General features: G+C 44.4%; 1 protein-coding gene across 1 annotated transcript in view; it reads left to right on the top strand.

The window, feature by feature from the left end:
• The window catches only part of LIMCH1 (LIM and calponin homology domains 1), a 204,773-nt gene that overhangs the window by 83,205 nt on the left and 96,904 nt on the right, over positions 1 to 24,664 (top strand). The window contains exon 3 of the mRNA XM_066632917.1: positions 8,715 to 8,784. Coding sequence (XP_066489014.1) covers positions 8,715 to 8,784 — 70 coding nt within the window. The remainder of the gene's footprint in view (positions 1 to 8,714; positions 8,785 to 24,664) is intronic.

Raw genomic sequence — 24,664 nt, 5'->3', positions numbered from 1 at the left:
TTGCCCCAATGTACATGACCTTACACTTACTGACATTGAAGCGCATCTGCCATTTTGTTGCCCATTCTGCCAGTCTGGAGAGATCCTTCTGGAGCTCCTCACAATCACTTCTGGTCTTCACCACTCGGAAAAGTTTGGCTATGCTAAGTTTTGCAACTCGGAAAAGTTTGGCCACTCTAGCTTTGCTAATGTATTTTATTTTATTTTTTTAATTTGGATGTGTTATTTTTATTGTTAATAAATATTTTGGGGGGAAAGTGACGGTGGGGAGAGGAGGCTAACAATTACTGCTGTTTTACTGCACACCAGCTCTGTAGCAATTGAATCCCACCACTGAAAGAAAGACTCCATAGACAAGCAGGTTTGCCCATTTATGCAGAAGTACACAGTCCAAATTGCAGTACAAGGAGAAAATCAGGAAGACTTTGGACAACTCTAGTCTCTTCTACAGTTACTCTAGCTTAAGCCAAATCAAAAGAAACACAGTGGGAATTGCCTCTTATTCTGGAACACAAGGACAGCTCTTGCTAAACTTATTGTATGCAATAATAGTGAGTCCAAATCCCTGTGCCAGAAGCCATGAAATCATTCCTTAAAAAACAAAAAGGTCAGCGTCGAAGCACAGCTGTGTTAACAATTGAGATCAGTAATGTTACGAAAGCCAGAACTGTATTTTCTTTGAATATGAAAAAGGAACAGACTCTAAGTTTTCACACTTGCAAATCTATGGCATACCTTCTTTTTCCTGCTCTGCTGTTACTGTGGCTGCTATTACCAGCCACTGTTTTCAGGTATTTTAAAAAGATGCATGCAAAAGGAACTTAAGCATGCCCTTTAGACTTAATGGAAGCTGCTTATATTATATACTCTGATATCTGGACCAAAGCACAGAATGTAGGCATGAGACTTGATCTTTAACCCTTTTGTTATGTCTCAGTGTTAAAAATTTTGAACCCAAGCGTGTTGCAGGTGTATCAAACCTGGTTGCATACACGGCCCAGGGTTCAGGTCCCCCCATCCAAGACTAGAATTTACCTTGCTTCTTGCTGGCTACATGGTATCATACTGTGTCCCCCTCCTTTTCAATTCTTTCTGCTGGAAATATGAGCAAGTCCTTCCATGCTACAGATACACATCGACATTGCAGATGCGGGGGTATCACTTCTAGTCCCTCAGCATGGTGCATACAAAGCACAAACCCCTCTCAGCATGATACAAATTTTTTTTTAAAAAAGCAAAAACCCTTCAATGGCTATACAGGAAGGAAACATGTGGTGTACACAAACAGCATCACAAATATGAAGTAATCCAAAAACAACACCCACATACACATATAGTTTAAAAATAAGTGAAACCGCAATTGTTTAGTCTCAGACTGTTTTGAACTCAATATGCTTTTTTGAGCCTTTCTTATGTAACCACAGATGTGCATCGTCCTCTGATAGAATTATTGAAACTTTGCCGCTGTGTGTGTGGGGGGGGGGGAAACGCCTTCTGATCAATAATTGTAATTGTACTTGAATCTTTGGGCATCAGAACTCCTTGAACATTGACGCTAAACAGGAATTGGCATGCTTCTCTCTTGACATTTTGTCTTTTGGTTTAGATAGAAGACTACAAAATCCGTGAACCTTACATCAGTGGCAAGACTCCACAGATGTCCTCTTGGTATACTAGCCAAGACATATTCCCCTTCCAATCTCTCTCTCTCTCTCCCCCTCCAAACTCCCTCCCAACACTACCATTGCACTTCCTCCAAAGTAAATCCGCCGCAGGTTGAAAAACACTGGGTTACAATGTTCTTGCACAAGCTTGAGTTCATCCACAATAAAATTTAATCTTGATTCTTTTTTCCCCAGTTCTCAACCAACAGTTCTTCACAATTAAATGGTAGTCTTACCCCCCCCCCCCAACTCTCTTGTAGCCAGGTTTCTTCTTTTTTTGCACCTTCCAGGGCACGGGCCTCTATTTGTGCCATAACACAATCCAACAAGAATCTGTTCCTTATCACCAAGCCCAAAAGAGTTAGTGAGCACAATCTTATCTTCCTTAAAAGTATTCCTTCTTGGGAGCTGGTTTGCAAAAATTGGAAATTGCCAGAAAAAGTCTCCAGGAGGCTTTCAGAACCTTGTACAGTGGTGCACAGCCTCTACAAGGCTCAGACTACCTCCCAGATGTGTCTGGAATGAGGTTCCAGTCATGTCTGGGTTGGTCTTCATTGGCGAATTCTCTGAAGATTTGGGCAAATGTGCAAATGCCGAATCTGTGGATAAAAGAGGCCCTACCTGTGCTCGATTAAGTTTGGCTTTGTAGGACGGGATTGTGCCCACTTGCTTTGCTTTTGGGTGTTGACTCTGATGTCCACATTTGGACTGGAAGTATGCATCTTGGGTGTGTGGGAGGGAAAGATTGTGTGTAGCAGTAAACCTCCTCACAAATCCTGGAAACAGCTTTCCTGCAGATTTGCTCGTCTGGTGCTGAGGAGCCCTCTCAAGTCATGGATGGGCTGAAACCAAGGGAAGCTATCTGTGTGCACATAGGAATGGAGATTAAGCACTTAGTTCAACTGAAGAAAATTTGTCCCTTCTCCTTTCCCTCCCCAATCTGTCTTTGAAGAAAGAGGGAAATGCTTTCTCTTTCCCCTGGCTAGGCTTTTGTAGAACACTGACTCCTTCCTTTCCTCCCAAAATCTAGTCCTGTTTTCTGCAACTTCCACCCAGCAGCAGCAAGAGGAATTTTTGAGTTGTCAGAGAGGTTGTCCCCCCCTCCCCCGGCCACAGAATTTGGGTTAGTTGGAGTCTGCCCAAAGTGACAAAAGACTGGCCATTTCCTAAGGTTTCCAGTGCTGGATAGTCTAATGCCAAACCATGATTGGCTTCATGGATTTGGCTTTTGTCTGGCCTGGAGGGAGACGTTGAGTCTCATTAAGGATGGAGACCCAAGTTCAGGCGAGGACGTTGGAAGCCTTTCAGGGTCAGGCCAGAGTTCTATCCTGCTATGGGGTATTGTTCAAGATTTTTTGAGAAATGAATATTATAGCTGGGCGTGAGTTCCACAGTGATCAAGTAAAGACTATGTAAAGTTACGGCCAGAGTGGCCCTCTATAATAAATTGTGGGAAATGTAGCTGGAGAGAAGAAATGGGGTAAATAGCTCTTGTGTTGCCTGCTAAGCCTGAAAGCTACCTTAGGTGTGCCCAATTCCACTCTGTTTCAAAAGTGGTTTGCCAGGTTGCATGAGGACTAGACACACTTTCCAAGCCTCCTTGAGCAAAGGTAACTACTTGCGCTGTTCTTTGGGATCCAGGCTTCAGACTGCAATAACTGCGAAAAAGCAACTTTGAACTTGGTGCAGTTTACACCTCCCCCAACCCCAATTTTACAATCAATCCTGGTGAAATCCTGTGAAATAAAATTCTCCAGTCTGGACAGACAGAGGAGAGAGAGAGAGAGAGAGAGAGAGAGAACGGTGGAAGAGACAAAAGGATGGATAATGCTATAGGGTAGCACTGAGATTGCAGGCTATGGACTGCATGATAAATGGTGGTTTATGACTAGCCTGCCTATGTAAAGCACCTTGAATCTGAGTAAAAACAGAGAAAGGTGGTATATAAATAGGTAAAAACCTAAATGTCTTAAATGTGTAGTTTGGCTCCACATGTCTTTTTAGGGCACAATCCTAACCCTTGGGTTAGGCCAGCACAAGTCACTTGTGCCAACCTGGGGTGTCACAAACATGCTGCAAGGCATGTTTGTGCTGACTTTAGAGTCAAGGAGGCCAGCGCAAGGAGTTGTGCTGGTGTCCCCATACTGGATCCAGGCCTGGAGGGGTAAGTTTGTGTTGACTAAGCTCGGCAGATGTAGAGGTCTGGGGGGGACGTGGGTAGGGTATGGAGGAGGTGTTTCAGGGCAGGTGGTAGGTGTTCCCGGGGGTGGGCAGGCAGGGAGCAGGAGGAGGGGCCAGGATATGGTGGTTATGCCGGATCCTGACCCTGTTCCCGGGTGGTGCGGAACAGCCTCTGGCCACTCAGTTCTGCTTGGATTTGCGCCACCTCCTGAAGTGGCGCAGATCCAAGTAGACCCATTGAGGCCAGTGTAGTGTGAAGGGGAAAGTTTTTCCCTTGCATTAGGTTGTGCTGATTCTGGCCCCAAACTTGCTCTGGATACACTGCCTGCTCCAGCACAAGTAAGGATTGGGCTGTTAATTAAATAGCAGCTACAGAAGGGACTACAGACAGAAGAGTTCGCACCAGGGACTATAGACTACAGCTACAGAAGGGCTCATGAGGGAGTAGTAGTAGTAGTAGTAGTAGTAGTAGTAGTAGTAGTAGTAGTAATAATAATAATAATAATAATAATAATTAATAACAACAATATTATATTATATTATTATTGTTATTATTATTGTTGTTATTGTTATTGTTATTGTTATTGTTGTTATTGTTGTTATTATTATTATTATTATTATTATTATTATTATTATTAACAACAACAACAACAACAACTAGGTATTTATATACTGCCTTTCTGGTCATCGGATTACTCCTCTGACTTGATTCAAGGCAGTTTACATAGGCAGGTGTTTCTAAATCCCTCAAGGGGATCTTGACAATCATAGAGGTTCTCTCTTTCAAGAACCAGAATGGTTCTTTCAGAATGGATCTTCCTGGTTTGGTCTCACTTCTAGCCTCCAGTTCTCCCATGCAGGCTGACAAGCAGCTCCATCTCTCACATGGAGGGCAGCCAAGACGCTTCTTGCTCACACCAAGAGCAGGTGGAATCACTCAGCTGGGCTTGTCAGCTGCTTCAAGGTCTCGCCATTCTCAGCCATTCAGGGAGCTGCTGGTGTCCTCAAACTGGCGACCTTCTGTTGTTATCTTCGGGCTAACGGAGGCTCTACCCTCTAGACCAGACATCCTGCTTGGGAGTAGTATTTAACTCTTTCTTGCCACACCACAGTCCTAGCAAAAACCATGCCCGGAGAGCTACTCTTAGCCATGGGTGGGAAGCTCCTGTTTGTGCCAGTGGAAACTTCCCTCTAACCAGGAATGTCACTTCTGTTGGGACTATGGCGTGAAAGGGTTAAATACCCAATTCCTGTTTCCTGTGTCCACTTCCCAAGGCCACTATTTAACCCATTTTTGCCCAGCCTATAGGTGTAAACATTTGGTCCCTCTTGCTTACATGCAGCGTTGGGCAGAAATGGCTTAACAGAAAAACAAAACCCCAAACACCCACTGCCTGCACAATCCTATCTGGGTGGTGGGCATCCTGAGTCCTCTGCCGTGCAGAGCTAGCCCCTTGCTGTTACAGCAGCAGCCAGCCTGTGTCCTCCAGCTCATTGCCTTTTGCGACAGCCTAGAAACGCCTAGAGCAGCTGGAACACTTGTTCAGGTGGTGCTCATCACCGTAAGGATTGGGTCCAAGACTCTAGTCTGCCCATCTTTTGTTCATTTGTGTTACGGTGTTGTGCGGTGCATGCTTGTGGCATTATTAGATTTCTGTTGCAAGTAAAAGCTAAGGAGGAATGTAGAATTTGTGTCTGAAAAAGGGTATAATGTACTTTCACTACCTCTTAATTTAAACAGAGAAAGAGAGAATATGCGTGAGACTCTTAAACCTTTAGTTTATCACTCTTGGTGAATAAACAATTTGGCTTTGGTAAATTTAACAGGCTTTTAAAATAGTCAGTCTGCATTGAAAGTAATACGCTGAAGAGGGAGAAAAATGCCAGCTTAATTTTGCTGTTTAAGGCAACAAGCTGAATAGTGAGGTTATTTCTTCCTTGTCTTCTTACTCTGGCTTCCTTGTAAGTCTTTGTCCCCAGTTGTGAATAGTGGTGGTCTAACCACATTTTTATTTCCTCCCACTGCAAGCCTGTAGCCCTTCGTCTGTCTTCCCCTTCACCTCTTATTTAACCTTCAATGAGGCCAACGCAAACATTTTTAAAAGATTTATTTCAAGAAGCTTCTGACATTGGCGTTTGTGTTAAGACCTCTAGGACTTGCTTTTTTGTTTGCATCTGCAGTTGAGAGGAAGATTCTGCAATGGGCAGCCCAATCCAGCCCCCACCCCAGTGAGCACAGGCCTCCTTGCACTGGCTCAGAGTGTCGCAAATGCGCCGTAAGGCACATTTGTGCTTATTTGAAAGCTAACAGTGTCAGCAGAAAGATGTGCCTGCCAGCACCTCATCCATTCCCCATGACAACCAGCATAGGTAGGTTCACGCCAGGCAGCACGGGGATGGGAGTGAGGAAGGATGTCAGGACAGTGGTTCAGAGGTGGGATAGAGTTTGAGCAGGGGAGGGTGGAACAAGGCGAGGATTAAGCTCAGGAGGCCTACTGGCTGGCCTGGCATTACAACGGGCTTCTCTGATTTGTACCAGCTAAATAGCTGGCGCAGATCTGAGAAAGCCCAATAGGAGTGGCTGGGGCACTCTGAGTAAAGCCCCAGCTGGTAGGGGCTGGGGCTTTACTCTAATATTTCACTCTAATGAGAGAAATATTCCTTTACCCCTAGGCGATCTTGAGTCACCACCTAACCTGCGTGGGATAGTCTCTTGCACTGGCCTGGGACTCTCGGGAACATGCTGTAAAGCATGTTCATGATTACTCTGGAGGAGTGTGGCTGGTTCAAGGACATGCACCAGCCTCTGCATGCTAGATCCCAGCCCGGCAGGGGTACTTTTGTGTTGGCTGAGGGCGGCTGTTGCAGGGAGTTGGAGACAAGCATGGGAGAGCAGATTGGAGGCATTTTTGGGCAGAGAAGGGTGGACCTGTTGGGTGAACCAGATCTGAGAGAGGATTGGGACCAGCCTTGATGACTCCCAGCCAAACTGGTGTTACAACAGGCTGCTTGCTTTTGCGCCAGTGATTTTGTTGGTGCAGTTCTAAGTAGCCCCGTAGGGGTGACTGGGGCATTACTTGGGGTAAGGGGAAAAATATTCCCTCACTCTGAGTTGTGCTGCAGCAACCTTCAACCTTGCACTGGATACATCACAGGCCACTTGGCCTGCCTGTTCCAGTGCAGGTTTGGATTGAGCTGCCCAATTGCCAGTTGAAGGTTCCATTTTAATTACAAAGCTTCTTAAGTTAGTAAAAAAATGCGTGGTAGCATTGTCATTATGTTGGTCTGGAAAAAACATGGATGACTTGCTAATTGAGGAGGCTATATTGCTTCCCCAAAATAGTATTGTCTGACTGTTAAAAGTATATACTTAATCAGGGCTTTTCTTTTTCTCTCTTTTGATTGTAGGAATTAAAATGATGAAGGGGTAACAATAGATTCTATATTTAGTGCTTTGATGATTCTGTCATGATTCTGCAGAAGTGCAAAAGTGCACAGAATGTGACACAAAGAGCACAAAATCCAGTTTACTAAGACCACCTTCTGTATTTTTTAAAGCTAGTCCTCATGGCTGAAAATATGTACTTGAAAGCCATAAGGGCATAAACCATATGGGTGTGTGGAAAATGTATACTTGTTGAGCAATACTTGCTGAAAACATTAAGATAGAATTGTTGGTGGAGTTCTTAGGTGGTTGGGGCAGTGCTTTGGGATGGGCAGATTAGGTCCAGGAATGAGGCAGATTAGGCAGCAGTGGCAAATCTTAGCCTCCTTTGCGGACCTGATCCTGCAGACCTGCACTAATTATTTAGCTACCACAGGTCTGAGTAGACTCCTGTGCCATGGAGGCTTATCCCCAGTAAGGGAAGGATTGTTCCATTAGAGGAACCCCCCACAACTGCTTCCCCCACCTGCCAACTGGGGTCATCTAGCCCACATAGCACAGGGACTCCATAAGCCTGGGGAGGTGGCTCTGCCATTCCTTGCCTGGCACGTGGCAAATTCAGTGGAAGGTGAATCCTCCCAAGCCAAGCTCTGCACTGCCGCTTCCGGGAACCTGGCAACTGAGAAGTTTGGTGATGATGTGATGACATCATTACTGAACATCCAGCCTCTTTGCTGAAAAGGATGTCAACCCCTGCTGTAGGCATTATAACCATCAATATAAGTAGCCAATTATTTCATATGATTTGGAGAATTTACAGCCCAAGGTGTGTGGAAACCTTTTCAGTTTGAGGAAGGTGACAAACTGACTGTCTTTGTAGTCATAGTTTCCCATTTGACACTTTTTATTTCTCTTGTACCATCATGCTTTCAGTTCTCTTTTGTACCATCATGCTTTCAGTTCCTTTTTAAAGTATCTTTTTAGTTGATTTGAGGTTAAGGCAAGGGAAAGGTAAAGACTGAGGAGTCCAGGTGAAAGATTCATAGAAAGCAAAGAGCAACATTTCATGCTTACTTGGGCCTTGATGGAGTTAGGGAATAAATACCACACAATCTGTTTGAGACTATTGGTGTGTATGCGTGTATGTGTGTCCTTACCGGTATGGCAGATCTCCATAACTTCATTGGCAAGATCTGGGTCATGTTTTACAAGTTGACTCCATGCTGAACATTCTGTGGATCAGCAGTTCAAGACACACTTCAATACAAGTTGAAGCTCAGTTCCTGACAAACTCAGAGATCCTGATCTGAACTTAAACAATAAAGTTGTTTGCTAGCTTAGGTCATTTTTCTTTGTCTTCAAGTTAATAGCGGTGAGGTTTTGATGTAGTGATATTTTAAGCACTCACATACTGAGAGATAGCAATTTGCAACCAAAGTCCTGCAAGTGATGGCTCATTATGACCTGCTTCTTTCTTGTGACAGGTTGCTCAATTCGATAAAGCCTGGATTGGTCAAAAAGATCAATAGACTGCCCACTCCCATTGCTGGATTGGTGAGTATTTGTTAACTGTGATGTTTTAGTTGTCTTGTTTACAGTGTTGTGGTGGCAGTTCTCCCAACATCTCTTTCCAAGGTAACTCAATCGCATCTATTTTACTAAAGCTGGGAAGCATCGCTGAAAATTCAGATGTTGTTCCTAGTTCATCCCTTGGGAGACATTCCAATTAGGGGTGTCGCCTGGCCAATTTTAGACTGGTTGGAATTCTCTTTGCACAGACAGGCCTTTTTTTTTAAAGCTTAGGGCAAAGAAATACGGAAAATCTTAAAGCTGCTTGTTAAAGGAAGCAACCAAAGATGTTGATGTGCATTTTTTATTTATCTGACTGAGCACATGGGCTTTTTTCTCTGGGAGATGCAGCAACCCTCATTCAACTCCATGAAGGCAAATGGTGCTTGAAATATTTAATGTTTCTCTGCTTAATGTGGTGAATGTGGCTCTGAAATAGATTTTGGTGGTCTGTAATAGCATTTCCCTACCCCCAAATACCTGTCCTGTTTATCGGAATTCTAATACTTGGGTACTACTGCAGAAAATAATAATAATAATAATATACAGTATTTATATACCGCCTTTCTTGGTCTTTATTCAAGACTTTATTCAAGGCGGTTTACATAGGCAGGCTTATTAAATCCACGCAGGGATTTTTACAAATTGAAAGAAGGTTCTTTCTTTCAAGAACCACTACATTCAAGGTGTTACACTCCGATCTGGTTTAACATTCTGGCCTCCATCCTCCCACGCTCCGAGCAGATGGAACAGCTCAGCTGCAGCTTGCCAGCTGCTTCAAGGTCGCATGGTGCCGGTGGCCTCGAACTGGCGACCTTGTGGATGTTAATCTTCAGGCAAATGGAGGCTCTACCCTCTAGACCAGACCTCCTGCCCTGAAAACATTTTCCCCTGACTGTTTTGGAATGAATTATTAGATTCCTCATTTAACATGCTATTTAAAAGCTTTCTAGAATAACAGCCCAATCCAGTGCAAATTCCACCATGCTGACACAGCAGTGCCAGTATGGCTTCCACTGCATCCTGTGGAGGAACTACAGCTGCTGGAGGTCCCTGTAAGGTAAGGGACATTTGTTCCCTTGCCCTGGGGAAAAAAACCAGCAGCTGCAATGGGGCAACTTGCAGCCCAGTCCTGAGCTGCTCAGCTTGTGAGGCTGCCTCGGTGCTAAATGGCTACTGTGGCATCCAGTGCGCAACCGGGAAACCCATGGCAGCTCCTCTGGGGAAGGGGACTTTCATCCCCTTCCCCTGGGTAAGGAAAGTAGCCCCACAATGGTGCTTCTCAATTCTGCAGTGGCTCAGGAGCCTCTGCAGAATCAAGGAGTACCATGTCAGGCTGTGTGGCCCAACAAGGGGCTCGGTTTCCCATGGAGCTGAGCTCCTCTGGTCCCGCCTTCCTCCTGCACCGCTCCTTTCCCTGCCATGCCTCCTTCCCACCCTCTCCTACCCTCTCCCATCTCCTCCTGTGCCCCCACTGGAGCTCGCACTGGACTAGCTCTGTTACTGGGCCTGCGGTAATGGTTGCAGACATGCCTTATTGCATGTTTGTGACAGTGCGCACCAGCAGTAAGCCAGTGCGCAGGCCTTTGCCAGCAAAATCATTGGTACACATCTGCATTGCCCCATGTAGGTGGGTCAGACTGTGGAAAAGGGATAGGATATGGCATATGCCAGTGCTGTTGATCTTGTTCCACAGGCCTGATCCACCCATCCCCTGCCCCAGTCACTTCCCTCCCACCACCCTGTTCCACGGGAAAAGGAGTGTCCGTAATCCTTCAAGGCCTTGCAAAGAGTGAGCAAGTTTAGGACTGGGAGCAGCAGGTGTGTCCCTGTATCCATGGGAGTTTCGTTCCGGAACCGCACCCGTGGATATGTAAATCTGAGGATACTGGAGACGCTTCCCCCACCCTCCAGAGGCAAGGGGAGCTGTGCTTCCCTCACTTCTGGAGCATCTTCTGATCCCCATAGAGGCCACACGTGTCTGCTTGTGGGCCTCAGAATGGCTATTTAGACAAAAAAAAGTCACTTCCTTTTCATATAAAACCAGAACTGATGTTTTTATGCCTTTAAAAGCATTAGGAGGGCCAGGGAAGCTTTCTGAGGCTTCTGTAGCCTCCCTAATGCCTTTTAAAGGCATAAAAACATCACTTCCAGTTTTTTTTTTTTTTGGTAAAACCAGAAGTGACTTTTTCTGGCCTAAACAACCATTCTGAGCCCATCAGAGGCCACAGACGGAAGCATACAGCCTCTGTGGGGCTCAGAAGACCCTCTAGAGGTGAGGGGGGCACAACGGGTGGGAGGGTGCAGGGGGGCTCTTCTGCATCTGCGGTTAAGTGAAACTACGAATTTGTAATCTGTGGATACAGGGGCTCCCTGTATAAAAATGAATGGACAGGTCAGTGCCTTTGGATCCTGTGTCAGGACTCTTGAGAGCATCACAGATGGTTTAGAATGCAAGGTTTTGGAAATGGATTCCATAATATCTACTCATGTTCATATTCCTGAGAGAAGGAGATCAAGCCTCTCAGGCTGCTGGTGTGCTAAGAAATTAGGACTGTACAGTATTTCTTTCTTTCTCTTTCTGCTCTGCTCCAGCAATACTATGTAATATACTTGGGGAAATAAAACAGCTGTGCCTCTTTCTGCTTAGCTGTCTGATGCACCTGTGGGACACTTCTTTCTTTATCTTGCATAAGATCTTGTTTATTATATAATTTGCAGTTGGCTTGGCATAGATGTATATAATCACTAGGGTGAATGTACTGGAAAGAAGTATGCATGACTCACTCACTATGTTGTGCAGGATTGGAAATGACCCCTGAAAAGTCAATATTTTTTTGCTCCCAAATGTGAGTTTCATTTTTAAAAGAATTGTCAATTAGTTCCACCTAAATCTGGAGGTGCTCTTTGGAAGGGCTCTGCAAACTTGCTCAAAAACCATGAATCTGTGTCCAGTAAATAAAATCCAGCTCATGCTTGCTGTGAACATTTGACCATTTCTTTATCACAATCACTGTTACTAATATATACTTAAGAGGTATACAGTATGGTGGGCACAGGACCATTGATGGTTGGATAGGAGATTTATGCAAAGCTGAAGCAAAATACCTTCAAGAAAGAGCAGTTCTGGATATTGAGGAATTCCCGTAGAACAAATGGTGAAATTTATTACATGTGTATTAAGTGCGTACATCTGCAAAATGCTTTATCTAATAAATCCTGAGTTTCAAAGCAGTGCTGTTTAAAAGATTGGGATTCCCCCTCCCCCTGATGAGCAACCTAAAAAGGATGGGATGCAAAAGAAGTCATTATATTGAAAGCAAGTGGAAGCCTGCAGTCTACTGTAGAAAAGTTTGTGTGTCTATCCATTTTTTTAATTTAAGTAAATACAAATTTTGAAGTTCTCATGAAGCCTAGTGCCATTCCACTGAGAACAGACATGGATATGTGTTTTTCCCTGCTCTCCACCCCCCCCCCCGGGTTTTACTCACTGTTGCAAGGATAGCAACAGTGAGGATTTTCGGTGTTTGTTCCTTGGGTTTACCAAAAAGTCTGGTGTCACATGAAATCCAGTTCTACTTGCCTTTTGGAAACATTTCCCTCCAGCAATGCACAGCCTCTCTGTCCCTAGGTCCTGTGGCATTAATGCCCTAGAACAGTGGTTCTCACACATTTAGCACTGGGACCCAATTTTTAGAATGAGAATCTGTCAGGACCCACCGGAAGTGATGTCATGACCAGAAGTGACGTCAACAAGCAGGAAAATTTTTAACAATCGTAAGCTGCAGTCCTACCTGCACTAACCCAGGAGTAAGTCCCATTTATTAACATTGTTAAAAGAATATACACAGTAGCTTGTTAAAAGTACAGGTCTGTAACATTTCCCCAAATGCAGTCACATACCATGGTAGCATCAAGTCTAATATATTAAAAATAAAATATTGAAATGAATGGGGACCCACCTGAAATTGGCTCGTGACCCACCTGGTGGGTTCTGACCCACAGTTTGAGAAACACTGTCTTAGAACATTTTGTGGCAATGTTGTAGCTCAACCTGTCACTTGGGAGAGGTGTTTAACCCCCACCCCTTTAAACTTTTCTCCCTGTTGCCTGAGCATCTGCTCTCTTCCACCAATTACAGGCGTGCCCCCTTATCCGTGGGGGTTCCATTCTTATCTGCCGGGGTTCCCGGGGCTGCCCCCTGGATACAAGGGAGGTCTGTTCCCTCACCCCTGGAGGGGCCTCTAAGCTCAGCAGAGGCAGAAAACATCCGTCCCCAGCCTCTGCTGAACTCAGACTGAGCTCAGAAGCTAAAAAATCACAACTTCTGGTTTCACTGAGAAACCAGAACTGACATTTTTAATGCCTTAAGGCATTAGGAGTTCTGGGAAAACCCTCCAGGTCAGATACGGGATGTGCGGATATGGGGCCGCCCTGTATTTCCTTGCGCTGTATTATTTTTCCACCTATCTCTCTAAGCCCCTTGCTGCTTCTTGAATCCCACCTCATTCTTGTCACCATGTCCATCGTTCATAAATACAATAATACCTCTGATAACTCTGCCTCCTACCGCTCTGTTTCAGGCAGCATGCCTCTTTTGAGGAGCAGCTCTGCCGCAACGTCAGAGGTATTACTAGGAATACTTAATAATTTATGAAATAAGATAGTGGGGTCGAAAATCCAAATCTGTGACCTGGAAGCTGTTCCCTCTTATTTTGAATGTGAGAAGACTGGTTGTAATTAGTTTGTGGTAAGCACTGTGCACGTGCCTCTTCATTGTGTCTGTGAAAACAGTACCTTGTCAACAGCCTCCAGGAAAGGTACCTGTTTTCCCTTGAACAGATGTGGCATGTAGTGGCTAAGAATGGGCCCTCAGGCAATCTTCCTTTGTCTGTCAATATACCTTGTGTAATAGTTCTCCTTTGCTTCTGCCACCACCCATGTATGTATATATAATATTAACCTATTTACTGTCTATTTTGTGTACCTCAAGAAGACTCTTGCCCGTGCAAAAAATATTCTTGGCTTTGATGTGCTTCAAGATTTTTGTGGCTTTATTTTGAGGTGAGTGGTTGTTTACAACAGCAAAGGAACGTATCAACTTGTATGTTAGCCATGGTGTAGAATTTCAGTTGATATTTATTTTTGAAACCAAGTGTACCTTGGTATGTACCTTTTGAGATATCGCTGTGGGTAAATGCTGATGCTTTGAAGTCACAAGGCAACCTTTTAATAGCAAAGCTTTCTCTTTTCCCCCCTCAAATTTCCTTCCTGTCTCTGAATAGTGTCACTCTATGAGAAAAGGAATGACTTGTTTCAGGCTTATCTTTTGTTCAAGTGGGTTGAGTGGCATTTGTAGCATTACTTCAGTTCCTTATGCTGCCCCTGTGGGAATTCAGACATTCACTTCAGAGGGTGTGTGAAAAAGGAGTCAGAAATAATAGTAGGAAATGACCAAGGCGGAATAGAGTGGCTGAACTGTAGCTGCATTTTGTCACATGCCTCTCCTTGGTTCTTGGTTTGAGCTCTGATGCTCTCTGTACCACAATATTGGCTGGCGGACATGCCTTAGAAATATTTTGCATGTAGAAAATGGGGTGGTGGTGGTCAGTGACGGCAACCCTAAACGAAAGAATCACGAGCATACCAGATTATAAAGGAAGGTTTCCTAGAAAACTGGGTGCTTATTAGATTATTTTATTAGGAAGTTTATTTTGGCACCAAATTCTGCAGGAACCTTGTTATGACTGAGGCTGCCCATCTATTGGGGTTTGTTCTAAAACCTGAACCGCTGCATCAGATGTCTATATGGCTTTATGCAGCATGCCAGAGATACTTGATGACTTTTGTGTGTTTGGATATCAAATGTTATATAAATGCAGTAAATTGGTTAAATCCCATTCCTAAAACAGTAGACTTCTAATGTTCGAGGAAAAACAAAAACTGAGCGCAATGTTGACCTTTAAAGTGGAATGCATTGACATGACATAGAAAAAAATCATCTCATGTTGCACCTCCTTCCTTCTTTATTCCATTCCACCAAGATGCCATTGGCCATTGCACCTGGTCCCTGCACATGTAATAATCTGTCCTGTTATACAATCAGTTCTCTATATATGCGAATTCACTATCATGAATTTGATTATCTGTGAGGGGCAGAATTGCAACCTACCTCTACTATCTGTGAATCTGTTCTCATCTGCAAATGTTGTGGAGCTGCACACAGGGCGGAGGGGCTCAGTGCAGCTATAAGGAGACAGGGCAGGGGGCAAGAGAAGTTGCAGGAGGAAGAGAAGAGGCAGTGGCCTCCTCATGAGTGGAATGTAGCACCAGTGCTGTGCGGGGGGGGGGGAAGAGGCACCTATATAGTATATAGCCAACAAGGGAGAGGGTTGCCGTAATCGCACTCAGCTAATTATACTCCTTGTATTTTAGAATGTTATCTGGATAGGGTTAATTTTGCACATCAAACAGGCTTTGGTATTTGCCTGTGGAGAATCATTGGACACATTTGTGTCCACCTCCAGACTTGCCCCACCATCATGGGCACCATCTCAGGGACTCCAGCTGAACCTTCACAATCCTGGCAATGATGAGAGGCCTCTGGAAGGGTACCTGAGGGCTGCTGTGGGGCTGGGGCAAACCCAAGAAAGGAACCAAGAGACAGGTGGAGGAGGACGACAAGTGAACCAACCCCCTCCCCACTGCTGAACTCTGAAGTCTCCTTGTTGAGCCTGCAACCTTCAATGAGTTGAGAGATAGTAAGCATGGAGAAATCATCATCACCCCAACCTTCAATGCATCGAGGGATATCCAGCAAAGAGGAGAAAGCATAAGATGTTGGAGATGTTGATGAGACCTCAGTGTCATTCAGCCCCATACACATGAAGTTAAGATTCAAATTCATAGAGTGAATGGTGAAGAGGGTCCCCTGCAACCTAACCCAATTTTTTCCTTAGGCTAATTGATTCTGTATCCACTAATTCAGTATCCACTAGGTTTTCCAGGAACCTAAACCTAGCAAATAATGACAATTGACTGCATGTACCTTAAAAGCCCATCTGTAACTTTGAAAACCACTGCTCTAGGGTTTGTAACTGGGGTGTCGCGACGCCCCAGACTGAAGGCCTGGCCTCTGCCCCCTTAAGGGGAGGAGGCAGGGAGGAGGCAGCGACACGAGCCCCAGGATCGCATCGCTAATGGGGCTGCAGGGTCTGGGATGCACTCACCAGTCCTTGCAGCAGCTTTCCTGGGGTGTGGCGAGCATCTTCAGGCCTCCCCAGCCTGCAGAAAGTGAAAGTGGAGCGATTGCGCCCCACTTCCGGTTTTGCAGAGGCAGAGTGCAATTGCTCCACTTTTTCTGCAGGTTGGGGATCCCTGAAGATGTTTGCGCAGGGCTCCCCACTCCATAGGATGGCTGCTGCAGGGACTGGTGAGTGCATCCCTGTCTCCTGCCCCCGCAAGAACTTACAGCAGTGCAAACTCTCTGTGAGAGGTTGAAAACCACTGCCCTAGAGGAAAGAATGTAATTCCATATTCTGTTGTGTGAGGCTGTGTTTCTTTAGTTCTTGGCAGTAGCACTCCACAAGTGTTTCTGTGGGGTGAAGACAGAATGGTAAACACTTCTAGTCAGGCACTGCAACAACTGGCTGTAGATTTTTTGGTGTTGACAATGCCATTGCTAACTACTTATTTCCTGTCATTGATCCCAGCGCTAACCTCAGAAAACTAGCCTTAAAACAAAATCTGTGGTCTGGAACTATGAAATGTATTTTGACTCTTCAGATGTGGAATTCATGTTGCTTCACAGCTTTTTACAAGGGTAACTGAAGGAGAGAGGTTATAGAATCCCTCGTCAATGAATTATTCTTTTACATATATCTTCTTATTTTATACCATACTTTTCAAGACTGTCCTTGCAGATTTATTTTCCATTCCTCTCCATCCCCCTTGCCCTGGTTTTCATTTGATTTATGACTCTTGGAGGGTTGAAGCAGCCTTACCTGCTAAATCTTTTGCTACTTTTCTGTTGAGCCATAAGTTGTGTTCATGCTCATATATAAAGTATGAAAGAGGCAGAATTGTTCAAGAAAGCTTTCTTCATACAATATAGTTCTTTTTGGTTGGAAAAGAACCAGACTTAATAGTGGGATCCTTTGTTTTTTTGCTTCAATGCAGGGAGAAAAACAAGGAAATGGTGTTTCAGAGGGGAAAAAAACACATTAATTTATTAAATTTGAAAGTCCATGTTACAGATTAGATTGGCATGTTTATTGGGCTGTAAACTGGCTCTATAAAACTTGTTTACTGTCTTCAGCAAATGAGAAGGAAAGGTTCAGCTCATGCTGATGGAAATAGATTCAGTGCCATTGAAAAATTCTGCATTGTGTGGCATTAATTACAAAAATCCAACCCAAGATTAGCCTCGCTGCATCAGGCCGAAGGCCCATCTTGTCCAGCTCCCTGTATCTCACAGTGGCCCACCAGACGCCACAGGGAGCAAACAAGACAACTAGATACCTGCATCCTGTTGCCACTCCCTTGTACCTTACATTCTGAAGTAACCTAAAACCAGGAGGCTGCATGTATGTATTATGGCTTGTAACCCATGATGGACCTTTCCTCCATCAATCCCCTTTTAAAGGCATCTAGGCCAGACGCCTTCACCACATCCTGTGGCAAGGATTTCTACAGATTTAATTACACACTGGGTAAAGAAATATTGTTTTGTCTGTTCTAACTCTCCTAACACTTAGTTTTAGTAGATGTCTCTGATTCTGGTTCTGGTTGTGTGAGAGGGAAAAGAACATCCCTCTATCCATATGTCCATCCTTTGCATAATTTTGTACATCTTGATCATGTTCCCCTCAGGCATTTTTTTTCTAGCTTGAAGAGCCCCAAACACTGTAGCCCGAAACCTCTATAGCAAGATGCAGTGAAAGGAACATGCTTTTTTGGATGGACCTGCTCTGTTAACATTTTTGGCTTGGCAAACAAGTGCTGCACCGAGACTAAAGGATGCTATAATGTGTGCCGTTACAACTGGGCCAATAAGATACTACATTTTCCTTTTTTTTTTTCTGGTCATGATTAAGAAAAGCTGGCTTTCTGAAATTCATGGAGGGGAAAAAACCCAGAAGAGAAACAATAGGATTCTTTGTATTAGCCTGTTGCCTGCTGTTCATGTTGACAATAGATAACTAAAGATGACATGATATATGGATAGAGCTTCATTTGTTTGTGGATCGAGTTTATCCTTGTGGCAAGCATTTGTCCCCTCAAGGTGAATGTTTTGGAAAGATAACAGAGTTTAATTGCCTTTGTCACCTACCCACTTTCCCCAGTATTTTTATGTGACCAAATATATCTTCGTCTGATATGGTGCTTTCTGGAAAGTTTTCCATGAATAATAATATCTTTATTCTTGCAGGTTATGTAGTTGCCAAAACTATGATAAGATTGCTTTAGGAGTTTTCCATAGTGATTAATCTAGTCCAGGGGTGTCCAAACTTTTTGGCAGGAGGGCCACCTCATCTCTCTGACATTGTGTCAGAGAGGGGCTGGGGGAAAAAGAATTGATTTACATTTCAAATTTGCACACATTTGCATAAATTTACATAAATGAATATATTAGCGATGGAACTTACATGAATGCATGATGGTCTTGCAATACCTCAAGGCCTATAAAAGGCCTTGCACAAAGCAAGGCTGGCCTTTCCTTCACTGCCACTGCTGCACCACACATGTGAAACAGCAAGCAGTGGAGGGAGCCCTCGTCCCACAGCTCGTGCAAGAGGTCGAACAGTCACCCGCATGCTGAGAGTAGTTGCGTCGGGCCAGCACAAGCTCTGGCAAGTCTCTTGAGGGCCAGAAGCTCATAGGAGACTGGGGGCTCCCCACAGGCCAGATTGGGAGTCCCCAAGGGCTGCAAGTGGCCCCTGGGCTGGTGTTTGGGCACCCCTGATCTAGTCTAACAGTATTACAAGCTCCTGACTAACCATGGTTAACAAATCTGGAAGCAGTCTTTTGGAATTTGCACTTCTCCCCTAAGGCCCCTCTGCTTCCCAGAGCAAATTCCCCCACCTCCTGTAACCATGGGCAAACAATTTCTCAACACACTCATTAACCATATTTAAGGCTAATCAGAATTTCCCTTAAATTCATGTCTGAAATGGGTTTTAAGGAGGGAAGCAGAATTTTTATCATAGAGTGGGCTGGGTTTGGGGAAGGATCATATGTCCCCAAAGCTGATTCATGATTTGTTCACCAGAGAAGTGTAGGGGGCCATCGTCTGCACCACCCAGATCTTAAATCTCTGCCCCGCATACACCACAGCAGGAAATGCATTCGTGTAAACTTGTTTGTTTGTTTTAGTAGCTCTGAGACTTTTTTCCCCATTTCCTCCTCTCCCCTCCCACCTATAATTCTTCACAATTGTATTATTTTTTTAACCTGACTCTTAGCTATTTAATCAATGCAGATAAGCTCAATTTGCATACTTCTTATGCTAGAAATTGAGGTTTCTTCATGCAGACATAGTTTAGCCTGGAGTTTGCACTGCTCTTGGTACGTGGTCCAGTACTGCAAAAAGAAAATGGCTTCAATCTAGCATATGGTTATGCATTCTTAAATCCCATTCATTCAGTTATCCTGGTGTTGGGCTGTGGCCAGTGTCTTTTATTCTGTTGCTTAGGACTGAGCGTATAGAAACAAATGAGAAAAGAGGGAATCAATGAGTCATCTGACAGCAGCTGTATTGAACAGAAAGGGAGCCTTGCTCAGAATATCTCCTCAAAGCAAATTTTCCTCTCTGTCCCAGTACTTTCTCCTTAACGGATAGGAGCACAGACAGTACCCTTACAAAGTGAGTAGAAGTGCCAGAACTTCCTGTAGGCTTAAAAAAAAAATTCTAAAGGCACCAAGGAAGTGTTTTGTTTTAGCACAGGCTATTAATTTGTGAACCAGTTCATTCGTTTGGCTATTAGCTGTTAATGTTGTTATTCTTCATCCAAGTTTTATTTTCATATGCCTGTAAATGCATGATTTATCTGAAAAGGAAATGCATTATCTGTGTACCGATGAAAAATGAATCTAAAACAAAGATAAACTAGGAAAAAGAAAAGTAACTAGAACTTGTATGTAAGTGTCCTTGTATCTCTCCACCTTCTCCTTCAGAATTACATATCTAATCCACGTGGAAGAAGAAGCTTATGGTCCAGTCCTATGAGGGCCTTGACAGTGGCGGCCTTACTCTTGTGATCTACCACCATAAAGCCCAGTATGCTGGCATGAAAGCTGCACTGTCATCATGTGCTTCAGGGTGGCTGGTACAAATGGCCTGAGCACTCAAGAGCTTGACAACGACTCCCAAGTGCCCCACTGGAGACGATGGAAAGGCAGCAGGGGTGGTTCATGGCAGGAGGGGGTGGATCTTGGTGGCAGAGGCAGGCATCAAGATTCTCTCCCTTTTTCCCTGCCCCGACAGGCCTCCTGAGTTTTTCAACTCACACCAGCAAAATAGCTGGCATAGGTTCAAGACCCGTTGGAGGCCAGATGGCCTACAAGGAGGACAAGTTTTATTTATCTCTCCTGCGCTGTTTGGTCACAAACCCCCCATAGCACAGAGTGTGCACTCTGGCAACTGTGCTGTGTTCTATGGGCTGTTGGGGAAATAGGATTGAACCGTTAACAGAGATCCGTAATAGTCTGTTGTTCACTTGTGAGCATTCTCCCAGTGCTGTGGGCCTTACTCTCAGAGTAAGGCCTACAGGAATAGAGGGGGGGGGAGGCTGCTTGCATTTTGACATCAGAAATCACACACCGACCTTCTCCCTTCTCTCACATCTTATTTGTATGATAACAGTTCCCAGGGCTAAACTGAACAATACATAATGTTCTGTGGAATGTTCCATGATACTAAACCAAAAAGTTAGCTAACTGACATTCACTTCAGGCAAAGCAACTTGTGCTGCAGTCCACAGCTCGCCCAACGGTGAACTGGGCTAATACAGCTTGCATCAGCAGCAGATTCAGGTTCCATTAAGCATCTTTTGCCACCACTTCCCTTCAGCCTGCCACAAACTGCCTTGTTCCATGCTGTGGTTGCTTAAAGGGAGTAGGAATCATCATCTCCTTCTATCCCAGCATTACATCCTCTCATGGGGTCTAAAATTTGAAGGGAACATGTCACTTTAAACTTTAAACCGTGCTTGAGGATGTGGCAGTGGCAAGTCAGAGGCGTTGCGAGTTGGGACCCAGTAACGTCGTCCCTCCTTCAACTCTTGACTAGCCCTCTGGATCCAGGGCAAGTGGACAAATGTTCCCTTACCCCGAGGAGACCTCTAGCAGCTCCAAATCCCCTGCAAGATGCAGCTTAGTTTTACTTTGGCATCTCTGCATTGCAACACAAGGGTTTAGGTTGGATTGGGTTGTATTTTTGCCGAAGAACCAAGGTGAAAGAGAGCCAAACTTTCTATGCATTGCTAAGGGTGTTCCTCTCAGATCTTGGCTCCATACCCATTCTCACCATTTGGTGGGCGTCATGCTAGTATTTCTGCATAGGGTGTGTTTTGAAAGTGGGAATACAAAGAAACCAGTCCAATGGGACTTGCTTGTGGTAAATGTTTAGGTTAAAATCCATGTGTGTACCTGAAAAAGGCCTACAGCCAAAGTTTTGCTGGCCATTTTCACTGTAGTAGTTCTTGTTGATAAAGAATCAAGTCATTGTTCACCTTAAACAGCTTGTCTCGTTGATAATGGGAATTTCTGCAGTGATAACAGGTAGAAAAAAACCACAGGTGTGTGTGGTTCTTTCTTGCACACCCACGTTTCTTCCTTGAATTCCACTCATTATTATGCACATTTGACTGGTTCAAATATTGCAAGAGGATTCAAACATTAGAGAATGTTGTTTAGAGATAATAAGAGCTTTGGGTCAGCTGGCATTTTTCCGTAAGTGTTTGAGTAAACGGCATGCCAGAAAAAGTTGCGTAGGCCCACTGATTAAAAAACAGTAAGTTGGAAGGCGAAACAATTCTTACCGCCTTACCCTGCCTGTTTTGGCACTCAGGCCTCCTGACGGGTCTCAGGAAGAGCTTAATGAAGAAAAACATCTGATGGTAGCTGCTGTTGCTTAAGCAGTAACAGTATTATGAAACGCACAGCTTGAAATGTCCCCGGCCTTTGTTCTCAGGCTACCAGTGATTAAAGTGGATTACGTATTTTTGCTGCATCTCTGGGTAGTCTAAGGGCTGTTGCATACCTTATGCTTGGAATGAGGAGGCCATAGCACAGTTTGCCCATGTGGGTTGCTGGCAGTAAGTAAGGAGTTTTAATGCCTGTACAAGTAGCTCTGAGGAACTTGATTAGGAAGACCAGCCATGTGATAATTATGAATTATTACCCCTGCTAACTGGGTAAGAGGCACTTTTTCAAGTGGGTGCTCCTTTTTTTAGCAGGGGGAGAGTAACTGGCCCACCTCACCCCAGCACTGTCTGTTTTAGTGGCTGTCTGCTGGTATTCATTTGCATCTTTTAGATTGTGAGCCCTTTGGGGGCAGGGAGCCATTTAGTTATTTGATTTTTCTCTGTAAACCGCTTTGTGAACTTTTAGTTGAAAAGTGGTATATAAATACTGTTAATAATAATAATAATAATAATGAACCATGTAACATGGAGGATTTGTGCAAGGTGCATACGGGGAGGGCCATATCTGTGGATCCCGCATCTGCTGATTTGGTTATCTGTGGATTTGATCTGAGGCCCCCCTGTGTGTTCCCCCTCCAGAGGGTTGTCTGCGCCCAACAAAGGCCACTGACATCTGCGGCCTCTGTAGGGCTCAGACTGAGCCTTATAGGCAAAAAATGTGACTTCTGGTTTTTCTGAAAAAACAGAAGTGATGTTTTTAATGCCTTATAAGGCATTAGGAAGCCAGGGGAAACCAACCATGGGGGGTTCGGGAACAGGAACCCCACAGATACGGGGGCACACTAGTCTCAGACAAAGGACACTGGTAGCCAATCTTGGCCCTGTTCTCTTCCTCTACTGTTACAATGCACAGGAAGAGAGTGGTTCTGATGCCTTAATCCTGTTGTCATTGGAATCCAAAAGCTATGAACTTTGGTGTCCAGAAGGAGCTTCTACAACCTGCAACCTGCCATGCTTTGACTGAGTCTGCCTGAGTCAGAAGTTATCATGTGGTACAAGGGACCAGTGTTGTTTTAACTTGCTAAAATCCTTAGAATCTGTAATGGTTCTTCACGTTGAACAGTTTGTCTAAATAGTAGAGACTGATCTGCTGTTCAGCCTACTGCCTCACCTCCCTGTTTCCTCCAAGTTATTTGTGACTCACTGCTTGTCTTCTGGATTATGCATTGAGTGTGTCTTTGGCATCCCAGCCCTGATGACAGTCCACAGGGAATCTCTCCATAATGAGTATTAAGTGTGCATTGGGTCTTAATCAACATGTTCCAAATTATTGTGTATCCACTACCTTTTGCAGACAGAAAGCCAAAGACAGACTAAGTTAGAGCTTAAGAGCAAGACATCCTTGGTTTTTTGTTTTGTTTTGTTTTTTTACTCCGGAGAGTAAATTTGCCACCTCCTAATTGTGGTCTGAAATCGTATAATGCCTGCTAACAGCCTTGCTTATTCCAAATGTGTAGATGAACTCACAGTTTAGCATTAGTTTGAACATTTTGCTGGGATTCCATAATTTTTATGGTACTCCATGTCTGGCTCTACTTGCCCACTGTCAGCATTGTGGCTTGTGCTGGTACATATCTATCAGCCTTGATCTTCTTTGGCATCCTTCAGTCTCGGAAGACTATGGTGTCACGCTCTGAATGGTGGTTCTGGAACAGAGTGTCCTCTCCAGTGCGCAAAGCCTGGGTAAAGTAGGTATGGAGGATAGGCTGTTACCCATGCAGCAAATCCCCCCTCTCCACGTCGCTGAAATGGTCCATTGGAAAGGCAGAGGCCAATACGGTTGGTTCCAGCGGCATCGCAGTAGTTGCCAGAACATGACTGTGTTCAGCCATGAACTGCCTCAGGGACTCTGGCTCCAGATTTTGCCTCGAGGTTGACTCCTGAAGCCTTTTCCATAACTGGATGTATCCACAAGGCAGTGGAGGTCTGGGATCAGAGTTTTCCTTCTCTCAGATGAGCTGCCTTCCCAGGCTGACGAGTCCCATCTACCCGGTTATCTACCGGCTGATTATCTATCAGCCTAGAAGTATAAGAACTTGGTCTGCTTTTTAATTTTTGCTCTGACCATCTGTATTTGAGGAAATGCATCATATTGAGGTTCAGAAACACACACACTTTGTTTTTTAACAAAACCTCTATAAAGCTTCAATAACACAGGCCAAAAACACATTTTGGTACCTTAAAAGTTATTGCTGACTATATTTGGCATGCTGATTCCAAAAATGGCATCAGTTTTTCCTTATCACATCTAGGTTCAGAGAACGGCATCAGCCTCTTAGTGAATGGTTCAAGCAGCTGTCTCGTGAGGCAACCATGGCATTGGCTTCCTCACAAGGAAGTGGCTTGAACCATTAACTCTGTGCTGTATCTCTGAAACAGGATGTGATAGGGCAAAACTGATACAATTTTTGGCATCAGCCCCCCAAATTCATATAAAACCAATTTTATAAAACTACCTCAGTATCACAGTCCTCTGTAATTAACTCCTCTCTCCTCTAATTCTGCATTGTTAACTTTTGATGGCGTTGAGATTTAAACCGAAATACAGTCCATCTAATACTAGGCGTAGCTATCCTATCTTCTCGGTCACAATGGTGTGGATTTTCTGCTTGCTCTTGCCAGCAAACTAGCATTGGATTGTGTTGGTAATTTGTTCCAGT

Source organism: Tiliqua scincoides, chromosome 6 (genome assembly GCF_035046505.1).
Source record: "Tiliqua scincoides isolate rTilSci1 chromosome 6, rTilSci1.hap2, whole genome shotgun sequence".
Classification (NCBI taxonomy): domain Eukaryota; kingdom Metazoa; phylum Chordata; class Lepidosauria; order Squamata; family Scincidae; genus Tiliqua; species Tiliqua scincoides.
Note: the sequence above shows the minus strand (reverse complement) of the source record. Positions and strands in the feature narration are given on the sequence as shown.